The following is a 15,488-nucleotide window of genomic DNA, read 5'->3' on the forward strand; positions in this document are numbered from 1 at the left end:
AGCATTTGCTAACTTCTGCTTATATATTTAGGTAATTGATATATTGGCTGTTATATTATTGTTATTGTCTTTTATTATTTACGCTCGGTGTTGCTTCGGATTTTGTTGGTCAAATATGAGAATAATTCGATTGGAATTGAATACCGCACTGAAAAAAATTTCGATCTCTCACTTTTTCACTTCAATGGGTTTTAAGTGCAAAATGCAAGATACGGAAATGACTTGTAGAACTTGAAGATTTATGTCACAAAAAGTTATTTATTTAATTGAAATAAATCTATTATGGTGTTTTGTTTCTCTATTTTCATACCGTAACAGGTTTATTTCATGTATTGTGGCATTGTTTATGTCATTGGTAATATATGTGTGTATATATATATATATAAAGCATTCCCTAAAAAAGAAAAAAAAAATATATATAAAGTATGGTTAAAATGCATTTTTGGTTTTGTGCTTCAATTATGTTCCACATTCTTATCTCTATTTTGAAAGTTCGAACAACTATGTTGTATGGATAAAAGTACGGATATCGTATTGGATCGATACAGAAAACAGTGATACGGAAATTTTCAAACGTATACGGATATCGATATGGCAATATGATATGTATCGGATACAGATAGAGAACCATATATGAAATATTGAGGTAACATAGTCGAACACTCAATTCAAACCTCTCGACATAATCCTCATATTAAAATGTATTTAGAAACCGAATTTTAATAAACTACTCCTAAATGCTATATTTATATCCCCCTCTAGCTACTGAGATCTGATTATGTACAACTATAGAAAAAAGAATTGGGATTTAAGAGTGCTGCGGATGGCTAATTAAGTCTTTCTTATAAATAAAAGTTAGCCAGTTTATCATTTATGTATTATATTTTTGAGAAAATTTTCAGTGTGTCCATCTAAAATTTTGAAATAGCTAATTTTCTCATCAAAATACCAAAATATCTAATATCCCCATACAAATCTAATTTTATTTCTTCTATCTCCTTTTAACTATTTAACATTTTATTTAAGAGAAAATTTCTTGTGTGCCCATCTAAAATTTTGAAATAGCCAATTTATCCATCAAAACATCACAATATCCAATATTCCCATAGAAATTTAACATTCTTTCTTTTATCCCCTTTTAACTATTTAACATTTTATTTAATTATTTAAAAAAAAATAACCAATATACCCTCTCCCTGATCTTCCTCTTCCTCCATGGAATCTGTCTTTCCTCCTCGCCATCTCCGCACACTGTAAAGTAGATTTCATTTAACTAGCCTGACTAAATTTAATTTTGATCTAACGGTCGTTTGGTCTTTCTCTTATTATACAATACTAATGAGGACCTCAAATTCATTGACGATCCGTCCGAAGGTACCATTGCTTTGCTTAAGATTTATTTGTTTAAATCTTTTTCTGCAATATCTATTTGTTTTTTTTTTTCAATTTGTAAATTTGTTTCATGATTTTGTCTGAATCGTTGGTGTCTTCAGGTAATATTCTAATTGGTGAAATTGGAGGTACAACAGAGGAAGCAATGTTCTAATTGATAAAAGACTGTTTGCAAATACATGATTTCGTTGAGTGTGATGTGATCTAGGGGAAAACCTATATAAAAAATTCTATCCTTCTTAGTTAGATAATTTATGAAGATTTATGAAGATTTATAAATAATGGACAATATCTAATAGGTTATCGGGGAGTATTCTACGACAGAGATTCAGATGGTGAAGAAGGGAGGAAGAGAACATTTAGATATAATGGACATATTCATTTATAAGATGACATATTGGTCAATTTATTTTAAAATATAATTAAACAAAATGTTAAATAATTAAAAGGGAATAAAAGAAATAATGTTAAATTTGTACGGAGATATTGGATATTGTGGTGTTTTGATGGAGAAATTGGCTATTTCAAAAATTTTGATAGGCACACTAGAAATTTTTTCTTTATTTATTATTTTAAAAATTAAATTGACCAATATACCCTCTAATTTTAATGAATATGTCCATTATTTTTTAATGTCCTCTTCCTCTCTTCTTTCATGGAATCCATCTCTCCTCCTCACCATCTTTCCGCTACGTTTCTCTTCTTGTTCCATGTTAATATCACATCTCCCAACTCTACCGATCTCTTACTAAAGATAGATGATTTCACATGCTTCCAAATATGTTAAAGAAATACCAGTATCAGTTTGTTCCTCTTTGCTCATACCAAGTCGTTACAATTTCAATAATAACAAGGCACTAATTCTTATATAATTTCAACTTGCTGGTCTCTTATTATGTATACTTAAATTCATTTTGAAAAAAACGAATACGAAATAGGAACAGAGTTCAACGAGTAATTTTATAACAACGCTTTTCTTTTTCTTTTTCTTTTTCTTTTTCTTTTTCTTTTTCTTTTTTTCTTGCTCCAAATTTCACCATAATTCAAATGTTGTTGAATAAATCGGAAATAATACAAAATATGAATATTGGATGCCCCGGGTAGAAGTACCAGAAAAGTAAATCGACTAAGCTTAGACCTGTAGCAAAAGCGGCTAGAAGCTTGTTAGTAGTGCAGTTAAAAAATCAGAAAATGAATTACCTGCTACTCTAGAAATAGTAACCCTAACATTAACGACTTCATCTCATTTATGAATAAGATAGTAATAGAAATACATGTCCTGACGAGACAGAATTTGTAACTTGCTATTCTCTTGTCTAACAGGCAAAGATGGACCTCTTTAGAAAGTCCTGTCACTAATCGGGTGTGGGGCGGATGCAGTGGCGGAGCCACCTATATCCATGGGTAGGCAGTCACCTATCCCTGGATTTTGAAATACGGTATCAAGTTTGTATATAGTTGGTTTGGATTTGAGTTTTGTCTATTCCTGATTGAGTCAAAGCTCTCGATTAGTGAAATTGGCCGAGTCGTTACAATTTTGGTAGTCTTTCATCTATCTATTTTGAAATATTCCGACAAGAAGAATGTTAATAAGAATGGTATGATAGTGGGACTACAATAAATTTGTTATTTTTCTGTGAAAGGAATATACTAAAATGTTTTATAAAGTAATATACTGAAATTTAATGTAATGCATTAAATTATTTTTATTATGTTTAACTATTCAAAATGAGCTGAATTTTAATAGAAGAGTCTTGTGAACTATGCTTCAAAGTAAACATTAAAAAAAATCGAGTTTTCGATCTAATTCGATGGATTTCTACCGATTTTCTAGATTTTAATTCATGGTTAATTACCAATTCCGCTTCCAATAAAAATTATTTAATAATATTTTATAATTTAATAATTTAAATAAAATAATAATAATTTATTTTGCCTACCCCTGATGAAAATCCTGGCTACGCCACTGGGCGGATGAGATCCGTTTCAACTTTTTCACAATGAAACGAAGAACAAAAGAGGGGAAAATATTAGTATATACAAATATCTATCATGAATAATGTCAACTCCAAGGTTTCAATTTCTTTGCTCCAATCCAAGCCAACTGGTAATTGGCCGCATCCTCTTGTTAGCGATGCTATTGATTTCCGAATGGTAATGGCACCTTTCTCCAGCGGAGTAGTTATTAATAAGTTCTGGAACATGTTTGTTGGGAGACATTGCATATCGGTAGAATTGGAAGAAAATGTGATATTAACGTGAAATAAGAAGAGAAACAGAGTATAGAGATGGATTTTATGGAGGGAGGAAGAGGATATTAAAAAATAATGAATATGATTAAAATTAGAGGGTATATTGGTCAATTTAATTTTTAAAATAATTAAATAGTTAAAAGGGGATAGAAGAAATAATGCTAAATTTGTATGGGGATATTGGATATTTTGGTCTTTTGATGGGAAAATAGGCTATTTCAAAAATTTAGATGGACACACTGGAAATTTTCTCTATATTTTTTTGTAAGTATTAATATTTTTCAGTCTTTCAAATTAAAGCTTTTTTTATAAACTAAATTACACTATATGAACTTATTCAGTTCCTCCAATTAATCTTATTGTTTTTGTTAGTATTAATATTTTTCAGTCTTCCAAATTAAAGTTTTGTTTTATAAAATAAATTACAATGTATTAACTTATTCATTCTCTCTGAGAACCAAATTTGATTTAGAGACAAAAACACATTGCTCTGATATAGAAAGTTATGGTTCAAAACTCACAAAGTTAAAAAAATATTTGTAATAGAAATAGGAATATCCACTGTAGCTTATGGAAGATAAGCTTGACCAAATCAGAAATGAATACAGTGCAAGAGCAAAAATGAAATTCAAAGGGTATACTTGTAATTTCAGTATTTCAAATAATTAAATAAAAGGTACACAAGATTTTTTTTTTTAAAGTTTTAGTGAGAATATCAAATATTATGGTGTTTTTATGGATAAATTGGCTATTTTAGAATTTTATATGAGTACACTCGAAATTCTCCCTAATAAATAATTGTTATTAAATAACTAAACCGATTCTACATGACAAAAATGAGGCAGTCAATATTTCTGCACCATTAGCTCTTGACATCAAATTTATAATTTACAGTGGGTTATGAGTGTTCATTTTATTGAACATTAATTATTTGGTGATTTACAGGTTTACTTTATCCTAAACCAATTGTTTTATCTAAACCAATTGTTTTATTATCCCAAACACCCAGGACTAAACCGGAAAACCAGTAACTATTTATAGAGGATTCTGGATTCATCATTTATTAGACCCAAAAAGCATTATCCAGTTAAAATGCCAGAATATAACAAAGATTCAGAGGTACGACATAAATTAACATAGCATCCTTGAAAGGAGAACACTTTAATAAATAAATCAGAAAAAAGTTGAAGGATCGATGCAAACATAATAATTGGTGTAGGGATTTGGCTGCCCATAAAATAATTTATAAATCCGATTTTAGTTTTTCAATCTCGTTATTTTTCTTATTTTGAGAAAAGTAGAATCTAACCCATCGATTTCTATTAACACACTATAACAAAATTGCAGACTTCTATAAAACTGGATCTGCTAACAAATTATCGACCGTTAGAAACCAACATGATAGAAAGAACTTACATATGGTTTTCTACAAGTAATCAGTGCCGATTTTTTTATTTATATCCAAAAATAAAATTAAATTTCAAAAACTAACCGAACCGGCTGTCAAATTTTAAATCTACCCAAACCGGTTAACCGTTAACCGGACCAAATTTCCGGTTAACGGTTAACCGGATTCGTTGGTTCGCTGAACCGTTAACCGAACCCAATTTTTTTTTTTTTTTTTTTTACTTTTTTTTAAAACAGAAAATTTTAAATTTTTTTTATTTTTCTATTGAAAATATACATGAAAATTCGTATTTAGATTTATCAAATTTACACCAAAAATTTTTGTAAATCAAATATGAAATTTAAAATTATAGAAAAATACACATACACATACACATACACATACACATACACATACACATACACATACACATATACATATACATATACATAAATAATATACGGTTACCAATTTTTTTTTTTTTTACTTTTTTTTAAAACAGAAAATTTTAAATTTTTTTTTTTCTATTGAAAATATACATGAAAATTCGTATTTACATTTATCAAATTTACACCAAAAATTTTTGTAAATCAAATATGAAATTTAAAATTATAGAAAAATACACATACACATACACATACACATACACATACACATATACATAAATAATATACAGTTACCAATTTTTTTTTTTTTTTTTACTTTTTTTTAAAACAGAAAATTTTAAATTTTTTTATTTTTCTATTGAAAATATACATGAAAATTCGTATTTAGATTTATCAAATTTACACCAAAATTTTTTGTAAATCAAATATGAAATTTAAAATTATAGAAAAATACACATACACATACACATATACATACACATATACATAAATAATATACGGTTACCAATTTTTTTTTTTTTTTTACTTTTTTTTAAAACAGAAAATTTTAATATTTTTTATTTTTCTATTGAAAATATACATGAAAATTCGTATTTAGATTTATTAAAATTTTCTCTTTTAAAATTTTTTTTTAAAAAAGTAAAAAAAAAAAAAAAAATTGGTAACCCTATATTATTTATGTATATGTATATGTATATGTGTATGTGTATGTGTATGTGCATGTGTATGTGTATGTGTATTTTTTTATAATTTTAAATTTCATATTTGATTTACAAAAATTTTTGGTGTAAATTTGATAAATCTAAATACGAATTTTCATGTATATTTTCAATAGAAAAATAAAAAAATTTAAAATTTTCTATTTTAAAAAAAGTAAAAAAAAAAAAAATTGGTAACCGTATATTATTTATGTATATGTATATGTATATGTATATGTATATGTATATGTATATGTATATGTGTATGTGTATGTGTATGTGTATTTTTCTATAATTTTAAATTTCATATTTGATTTACAAAAAATTTTGGTGTAAATTTGATAAATCTAAATACGAATTTTCATGTATATTTTCCAGTGTTTTAAATAGCGCGCTATAGCGTTTTCCGACCAAAAAAGCTATGGCGCTATGCCCAAATAGCGCCGCTATAGCGCGCTATTCCGCGCTATAGCTCCGCTATTTGAGCATAGCGCGATTTTTTTAACCCGTACGCTATTTCGCGATAAACGCTATTTAAACCATTGATATTTTCAATAGAAAAAAAAAATTTAATTTTCTGTTTTAAAAAAAAAAAAAAAAATTGGGTTCGGTTAACGGTTCAGCGAACCAACGAATCCGGTTAACCGTTAACCGGACCCATGGTTTGGGTCCGGTTAACGGTTAACCGAACCATTTCGAAGGGTCCGGTTAACCGTTAACCGGAAATTTGGTCCGGTTAACGGTTAACCGGTTTGGGTAGATTTAAAATTTGACAGCTGGTTCGGTTAGTTTTTGAAATTTAATTTAATTTTTGGATATAAATAAAAAAATCGGTAATCAGTGTATGATTTTTGAAAACTATACATGACTGTTTAATACAAACTCGTGTATGTTTTACTCTGTGTACACGCTTTTGTTTCTATGAACCGTGTACGATTTATATATTTCTTTTATTCGATTCATAATTGACTTGTATTCATATTTGTTAGCTATTAAATATATCAGGGATCCAATTACACTTTTTTTTTTGTGACACTAAATTACATTTTATATTTTCAAAGTCTAAACAGTTGATCCAAACTGTTCAACATGATGGATATGTTAAAAAATACTTGCAGATCAAATTTTACATTTTTTTGAATTGTTTTACTATTTATTAAGATGGGTACATAAATTCAATGGTCAAAATATAGCGATTTTGTTAAATACTTAATAAATAGTAAAAAAAATAAAAAAATGAAAAATTTGATATCCAAGCACATTTTAATATATCAATTAAATTGAACGGTTTGGATCGACTATTTGAACTCTAAAAATTTTGAAAATTGAGAGTGTAATTCAGTGTCACCAAAAAAGATGTAATTGGATCCCCTCTCATATTATACAATATTACGCATCTATAATTTTATAAATCATTCAACATTACAACATGTACTTTGAAAGAGGATATTGATCATGAAGCAAAACCATGAGAAAAGAGATTGCTGGAATAAGGATATTATTAGAAAAATAGAAAAAAAAAATGATGGAAGGAGAGGGCTGTTGTGCAAATTTTCATTCTTATATTAAACACGTAAATGTCCTGATCCGACAACGATTTTGATTAAAAGATGAAAATTCAAATTGAATATCAAATATTATGATTCTATGCATCTTTTTTATATTTTTATATGTAAAAGTCTAAGTTTATTTAGACACATACTCACTACATCCAAATTGGAGTAAAGCTAGGGTGTGATGTGCTCACCAAAAGAATTTGGTGAGCACAACTCCAAAAGTTCATCGGATCGACTTCAAACGGTTGAAATCCATGTACTTCATGAGTGATGCATGTACATGTAAAATTTTGAAAGTTTCGAGTTTATTTGCTACACGGTCAAGCGGTCAAAGAAATGAATATTTTATAAGTTAATTTATAAGTTGTTTTATATATTCAATTTTTATTATTTCTTTGACCGCTTGACCGTGTAGCAAATAAACTCGAAACTTTCAAAATTTTGCATATACATGCATCACTCATGAAGTACATGGATTTCAACGGTTTGGATTCAACGTTTGACGTCGATCCGATATATTTTTGGACTTGTACTCACCAAACTCTCTTGGTGAGCACATCACACCCTAGCTTTGCTTTGCAAATTGTATTATCTTTTTAATTGGTCCTAATTTATTTCTATTTTTTAAATGTTATTTAAGAATTTTTAAATTTGAATTGATAATCGATTGGTTATGTCTTCATTTTTTTATATCATTTATATAATGTTATTTTGCATCAAATTTTTTTATGAAAATATGCCAAAATAATTTTTTTTTTTAAAAAAAACATGTATATTATTTGGACTATTTTTTTTTATAAAAATATGTTATTTTGTATGAGATTTTTTTGTTCTCTTATAATATATTTCCGTTGCAACGTACGTGCACAGTACTAATGAATTATAATTGTACGATTTAAGCCCGATTTTTTATTTATATCCAAAAAATAAATTAAATTAAAAAAAACAACCCAATTGCGAGGGAAATTCAAAATTTACCCAAACCGGTTATCCAATAACCGGATTTGGGATAAATGTCCGGTTAGTGGTTCACCGAACTCAAGAAATAAAACCGGTTAACCACTAACCGGAAAGTTGGTTTTTTTTTTTTTTTTTTTAACCGGTTAATCACTAACCGGAAGTTTTTTTTAAAACAGAAATTTCTAATTTTTTTTATTTTTTGTATTACAATATTAGAAATGTTGAATATATTTATTTGAAAATAGATGGAATACAATATAATTTGATTTATTAGAAAGACTGCAACAAATAACCCGGATCAATATTTTTCAGGCCGGATTTTTTGCGGCTGTAAGAAAAATTAATATATTTCTTTATGTGTTATTGAAAAAAAATAAAAATGTTTAGATTCTGAGTTATTGATCCCGGTTCAAAAGTCACTTCTAAGTAATCCAAAAAATATTGTGATCTTTCTAGTACATTTAATTTATAAAAAGTTGTATCTATTTTGAAAATTCTTTTTGAAAAACAATCATTAAATAAATTAAAGTTTTTATTTTTTTTTCAAAAATAGATACAACTTTTCATAAATTAAATGTCCTAGAAATATCACAATATTTTCTGGATTACCTAGAAGTGACTTTTGAACCGGGATCAATAACTCAGAATCTAAACATTTTTATTTTTTTTTCCAATAACACATAAATAAATATATTAATTTTTCTTACAGCCGCGAAAAATCCGGCCTGAAAAATATTGATCCGGGTTATTTGTTGCAATCTTTCTATTAATCAAATTATATTGTATTCCATCTATTTTCAAAGAAATATATTCAACATTTCTAATATTTTAATACAAAAAATAAAAAAATTAGAAATTTCTGTTTTTTTTTTAAAAAAAAAATCCGGTTAGTGATTAACCGGTTAAAAAAAAAAAAAACCAACTTTCCGGTTAGTGGTTAACCGGTTTTATTTCTTGAGTTCGGTGAACCACTAACCGGACATTTATCACAAATCCGTTTATTGGATAACCGGTTTGAGTAAATTTCAAATTTCACTCGCAATTGGGTTATTTTTTAAAATTTTATTTATTTTTTGGATATAAACAAAAAAATCGGATTTAAGCAAAGGCCATACAAGAAAGACTGGTGATAACAGAGAGGTGAACAAGATAAATTCAAGTTTTAAAGGATAAAAGAAAATTTCTAGGTATCCATAGAAAATCAAGAGATAAAAACCGCAATAGTATGAAACAATTCAAAGACGAAAAAACTGTATTAAACTAATTGCAGCGGGATTTAGTGTGTTGAATTGAATTTGATTCATATTTCCAATATATTATTTCATTTCACTAAATAATACTATTAGTTCAAACAACTGTCACTCCAGGTGATTTGACCCAGTGTTTAAAAAACAACTAATTAATTAGCCATGACAACGATGAAACCGTTACGGATTTTCTCAACTAATTATTCAATTATTTCCGGCACACCAATCACAGCTAGATACCAACATGCAAATAAAAACCATTTCAAAGGATAAGCATCCCTTTCCTGGTAAATAAAAGTTTACAATTGTAAAGGTCACATCCCCCACCAAACAATCAAATAAAATATCTCAATCATCTTACCAAACTAAACATCACTACCCCCTACCAAACAAATAAAGCGAAATAAAATAATAATAAAAAAAAATCAGAATTGAGAAATCAGGCACCTGAAAGCAAACCCTAAACCCCCACCAAACAATCAAATAAAACATCTCAATCATCTTACCAAACTAAACATCACTACCCCCTACCAAACAACTAAAGCGAAATAAAATAAAAATTAAAAAAATCAGAATTGAGAAATCAGGCACCTGAAAGCAACCACTATATGAAATTACAGTATCATCAAACAATCCTGAATAATATTCCTCAGCAAACCAGTACATAATGCTGCTGTACACAAGTTCTTGAACAAACAAGGAACAAAAGAAAAGAAGATTAGTAGAACAACCAAATGCTACTGTGCTACTCTAATAACCGACCTCATACATGTATTTTCTTTTTCTTTTCATGACACCAAAATGCTAGACTAGTATGTGCTCATGCCGATGTTATCCTTTCCATAAGATGAAGTCGTAGCATTTTGTGCCTTGGAGAAAGTTATGTAGTAGAATTCGGTGAGAATTCCTGTGAAAAAGATAAATGCTGCGCCTGCTGCAAATACCCCTCTTCTAACCGTCTGGCAATTAGGAGGATCCACAAAGAAAAGGGTACGGTACCGAGTGTGGTACGCATTTCGTACCGCCCCAGCTAGAAGGCACGCCTCCGCTATCAAGAATGTTATCCTAACAAGAAACGAGTTTTACTTACAAAACATGATTTTTTTACCTTGGCAATTACTCTTAAATTGCATTTCAAAAAAAATCTGATATATGAAATTGAACACCTACTGGAACAAACATTTGTACTACGATCGATTACAAGTAACCTCAATTAAGCCTTAATTAAACAAAAAAGAAGCTAATTTAGAAATGGACCTAAGCTTCTATCAACGGAGAGGTGCTTACCAGCAGAGGAATAAAAGGAGGAGAGCACAGGAGCGAGATCCACCAGGCCGCATAGCGTTGCCGCAACAAAAGCACTTGCTAGCGGCCATAACTACCACCTGACTTATCAACAGAAACAACAAAGCGCCGATGCCGAGGCCTGTCGAGATGTCAGAGTCGTAAACACAGTAGGTGTAGTTCTTCTCTTCATCTGGCATCACAGTCGCCTAAAAACACCAAAACAAAAAAAATCATCGTTAGGTGAAAGAAAGGTTCTTTGTACGTAGATAGAGAGATAGAAACAGAGAGTACTGTGCTACGGCGTTGCTCGGCGGCAATGGCGAGGCCGAAGGCGATGAGATCGAAGACTATGACGAGGGAGATCACTAACAGTGAGGCCATTGGTACACGGCCTCTCTCTCTCTCTCTCTCTACCGATTCTACAAATAGATCTGATCTGAAAAATTGTGTTCAGTTTGGCTTAGGTGTTAAGGATTGGAGGAAGAGGAAGAGACTTTTTGTTCTCTAAGGTAACAGAATATTTATTTTTAGATCCGAACCGTCGGATTAGAATCCACACGAATATTAAAGCACACCTGCATTTCACCTCCGGCCGAAGAAATATTGTGTTACCTCAGGTAATATGAATTCAGAAAGGGACGGGATATCTAATAATAATTCGTGCAGTAATTTTTAATTGGCAAAATATGTGCATCTCAATTGAATTCCAGGAAATGGGAATGCCAACTGTTTGAAATTCTCCAATTCCAACATGTTGTTGTTTGAGTAGAACTAGGGTGCTCTTAAGCTCATCAAAGTTTTGGTGAGCTTAACTCTAAAACTCATCAAATCGATTTCAAATGACAAATCCGAACCGTTGAAACCCGCCTACCTTACGTGTGATGCATCTACATGTGAAATTTTTAAACATTCGAATTAATTTAGTATAAAGTCAAGCGGTCAAAATTAGAAGGTTAATAAATTAATTTTAGTGCATTCATTTTTTGAACGTTTTTGACCGCTTGACTTTATACTAAATTAATTCGAATGTTTAAAAATTTCACATGTAGATGCATCACACGTAAGGTAGACGGGTTTCAACGGTTCGGATTCGTCATTTGAAATCGATTTAATGAGTTTTAGAGTTAAGCTCACCAAAACTTTGGTAAGCTTAAGAGCACCCTAGTTCTACTCTTGTTGTTTCCCATCACTGAAAAAGATCAAAGAAGACAAATGAGAGAGGAGAGAGAGATGTGTTGAATATGGGGTATGGCTAATATGCTATGGGGGCTATGGTGCTACGGCTCAATATTTAAATTTTTTAAATCTTAACGGTCAATTCGAACCGTTCATCTTGTTCTCCATACTAATATGTGTTTGGAGACCAAATTTTATATTTTTTGAAAAAAATTTACTATTTTTTAGATAGGTAGAAAATCAAATGTCTGAATGGTGCAAAAAAATTTAGATCAACTAATTTTCTATCTATCTAAAAAAATAGTAAATTTTTTTCAAAAAATGTAAAATTTGATCTCCAAACACATATTAATATGGAGGACAAGATGAATGGTTCGAATCGACCGTTATAATTTTAAAAACTCAAATATTGAGCTGTAGCACTATAGCCTTACTCAGAGAGAGATGTATTGAATATGGGGTTAAACTAGTCATATTCAAATTTAAACATTTGCTTAATTAATACAATCATTAATTGGGATGGAGATATATCGGATATTAAAGATTTATTAATGGATAATTTCAATTACAATTTTCTTTTATGGATAATTAACTTACGGCCTTTTTAATTAATTAATTGCTGGGTCAAATCCATTTTGGGAAGTAGGTATTGAAGAGAAAATTTAAAAAAGCCCCTTTTGTTTTGCAAATTTATCAGAATTAGAAACCATCGAAATAGTTTAGTCTCGTATTATGTTTTTTTTTTTTTTTGCATACATTTTAAATTTAGTGTTTGTTAAAGAGCGAATCAATGGTAAGTTGCATATTTACAGACTGACCTGTGTTGAGTTATCAGATCATAACTACATTACTACACTAATTAAAGTTATTTCAGCATGTTATATTTATAACCAAAATATACTATCCACAAAAGAAAATAAGATTCAAATAAACTAATAATCTTTCATGACAACAAAAAAAAGAGCAGCTCGCCGAATAAAATAAAATAATATTATTTATTTTTATTATTCTACAACTGGTACAAAGATCCGTGAATTAAAAACCTGAGAAGTGTGTGTATAGAGAGAGTATGAAGTGATCCACTTATATTATTTTTTGATTTTTTTTTAAATAGAATTCCTTCAAATTATTTCAACGGAACAAGTTTTGTTTGGATGGATTTTCGAAAACTAGCCTCCACCGATCCCTAGGATCGGTGGAGCAAAAAAAAACTCAATCTACACCGGTCCTAGGGACCGGTGGAGCCTGTTTTGCACCAGCCACAGATATGTTGCACCAAAGGTCACACCAAAACCTCCACCGATCCATAGGATCGGTGTAGCTTCAAAAAACATCTCCACCGGTCCTGTGGACCGATGTAGATTTAGGATTTATTAACAGGGGCTATTTGAAGTGAATTTATTTGAGTACCATTTAAGCTATTTGAAGCTAGGTGTAGGTTTAGGATTTTCTGTGGACCGTTCAAGCTATTTGAAGTGGATTTATTTTAGTACTATTCTAACTCCGTATTTGTAAATTGATCCGGTCCACAGAAAATCAATATTTGGGTACTAATTGATTTATTTGAGTTACCATTCGGGAATTTATTTGAGTACTATTTAAAAGAACTCTCCATCGATCCGTAGGATCAGTGCAGAAAAAATATTGATTTTCTGTGGCAATGTTTTTCCGGATGTGAAAATGAGTAAAATTTGGCTCCACCGGTCCCTAGGACCAGTGTAGGTTGGGTTTTTTTTTGCTGCACCGATCCTAGGGATCGGTGGAGGCTAGTTTTCGAAAAGGCTTGTTCCGGTGAAATAATTTAAAGGAATTCCATTTAAAAAAAATCCTTATTTTTTGGTGACACTGAATTACAATCTATATTTTCAAAATTTTCAAAGTCTAAACAGTCGATCCAAATCATTTAACATAATGGATATATTAAAATGTGCTTGCAAATCAAATTTTACAAATTTTTTTACTATTTATTAAGTATTTTACAAAAATTGTTGATTATCAGATCATTGAATTTTTGTACCATCTTAATAAATAGTAAAAACATTCAAAAAATATATAAAATTTGATCTGCAAGCACATTTTAATATATTCATTATGTTAAACAATTTGGATCGACTTTTTGAATTTTGAAAATATAGAATTTAATTTGGTGTCACAAAAAAAATATAAGTCAATCTCTCCTCTCACACACACGTGTGTGTGGTGTTGTCAACAACACTAGAACGTACGCGTATATTGCTCCATCAATCGATCGATCAACATTGAGCGGTGCACATGCACCGAGGAGGGGGGAAATGCATCCGGCACTCGCCACAGTTGAAGCCTTCAGTGCGACAATCTTGGGCACAAATATTACTCGAAAATGCTGACATGCATATGTCTCCAGAGCATCTACATTGCAGATTTCTTAACAATTGCTAATCTGACTTGGTAAGAGCATCTACAATGGTAACTGTTTTAAAGTTGCTAATCTGATCTATCAATTGCTAACATAATTGCTGGGATGTATTACAATTGCTAAATTAGTAAATTTGTTTTATAAGAAAATATTTGTTTAATAACACTTGTCTAATTGATTGACTCAAAATCTTTCTTAGTATTCTCTCCAATAAAAAAGAAAGATAAGCTAATGTGGACATAAAAAATAATTTAATTTAATTGCACCAATGCAGCAGATTAATTTTTAAAATTTTCATAACCACTGTTTAACAATTAATTTCAATTGTTGGATTGGAGATGCTCTAAATTTTATTCTGATTGCTGAGAAAAACGAGGTAGCACAATTGGCTGAAAAAATATCCTAGGCTTGTAGTATCCAAAAATCGAGAGTTTAATTCCTCTTTACGACTTTGCAGCCTCTGCAAACGTTTTAAAAAAAAAAAGTTTTATTTTAATTGCTAAGATGTACGGTGATTTCTTAATTTGAAAATTTGCTTTAAAAGCAAACGCTTTCTAATTGCCAGGCTGCCAAAACAACTATTTCTATTCGCTCTCTCTTCCCCCCTAACTACAGAACCCAAGGAAAAGAAGAAAAACATGTTTTTTTTTTTTGAGAAATTTGTATATATCCCCATCAAAACTTCTCTTTTTAGATATATCCCCATCACAACTCTAAATTTAGTTATATCCCCATCAAAACTCAATTGTTTT

The 15,488-nt window shown here is 29.8% G+C and overlaps 1 protein-coding gene across 1 annotated transcript; it reads right to left on the reverse strand.

The window, feature by feature from the left end:
- Nucleotides 1–10,496: 10,496 nt before the first annotated feature.
- LOC144556767 (uncharacterized) lies at nt 10,497–11,700 on the reverse strand. The gene is made up of 3 exons (XM_078305199.1): nt 11,457–11,700; nt 11,166–11,371; nt 10,497–10,943 (listed from the first exon to the last, which is right to left on the reverse strand). Exons 1-3 carry the CDS (start codon nt 11,544–11,546, stop codon nt 10,688–10,690), a joined length of 552 nt encoding a protein of 183 aa, XP_078161325.1. The 5' UTR covers nt 11,547–11,700; the 3' UTR covers nt 10,497–10,687.
- Between the last annotated feature and the right edge of the window lie 3,788 nt (nt 11,701–15,488).

The sequence above is a fragment of the Carex rostrata genome, chromosome 7 (genome assembly GCF_964058835.1).
Source record: "Carex rostrata chromosome 7, lpCarRost1.2, whole genome shotgun sequence".
Taxonomy (NCBI): domain Eukaryota; kingdom Viridiplantae; phylum Streptophyta; class Magnoliopsida; order Poales; family Cyperaceae; genus Carex; species Carex rostrata.

Excerpts from the sequence above, each read along its gene's own strand:
- LOC144556767 (XM_078305199.1), bottom strand. The coding sequence starts at position 11,546 with ATGGCCTCACTGTTAGTGATCTCCCTCGTCATAGTCTTCGATCTCATC. Across the intron at positions 11,372-11,456 it reads CCGAGCAACGCCGTAGCACA|GCGACTGTGATGCCAGATGA; the intron begins GTACTCTCTGTT and ends TGGTGTTTTTAG. Across the intron at positions 10,944-11,165 it reads CTCCTTTTATTCCTCTGCTG|GATAACATTCTTGATAGCGG; the intron begins GTAAGCACCTCT and ends GTTTCTTGTTAG.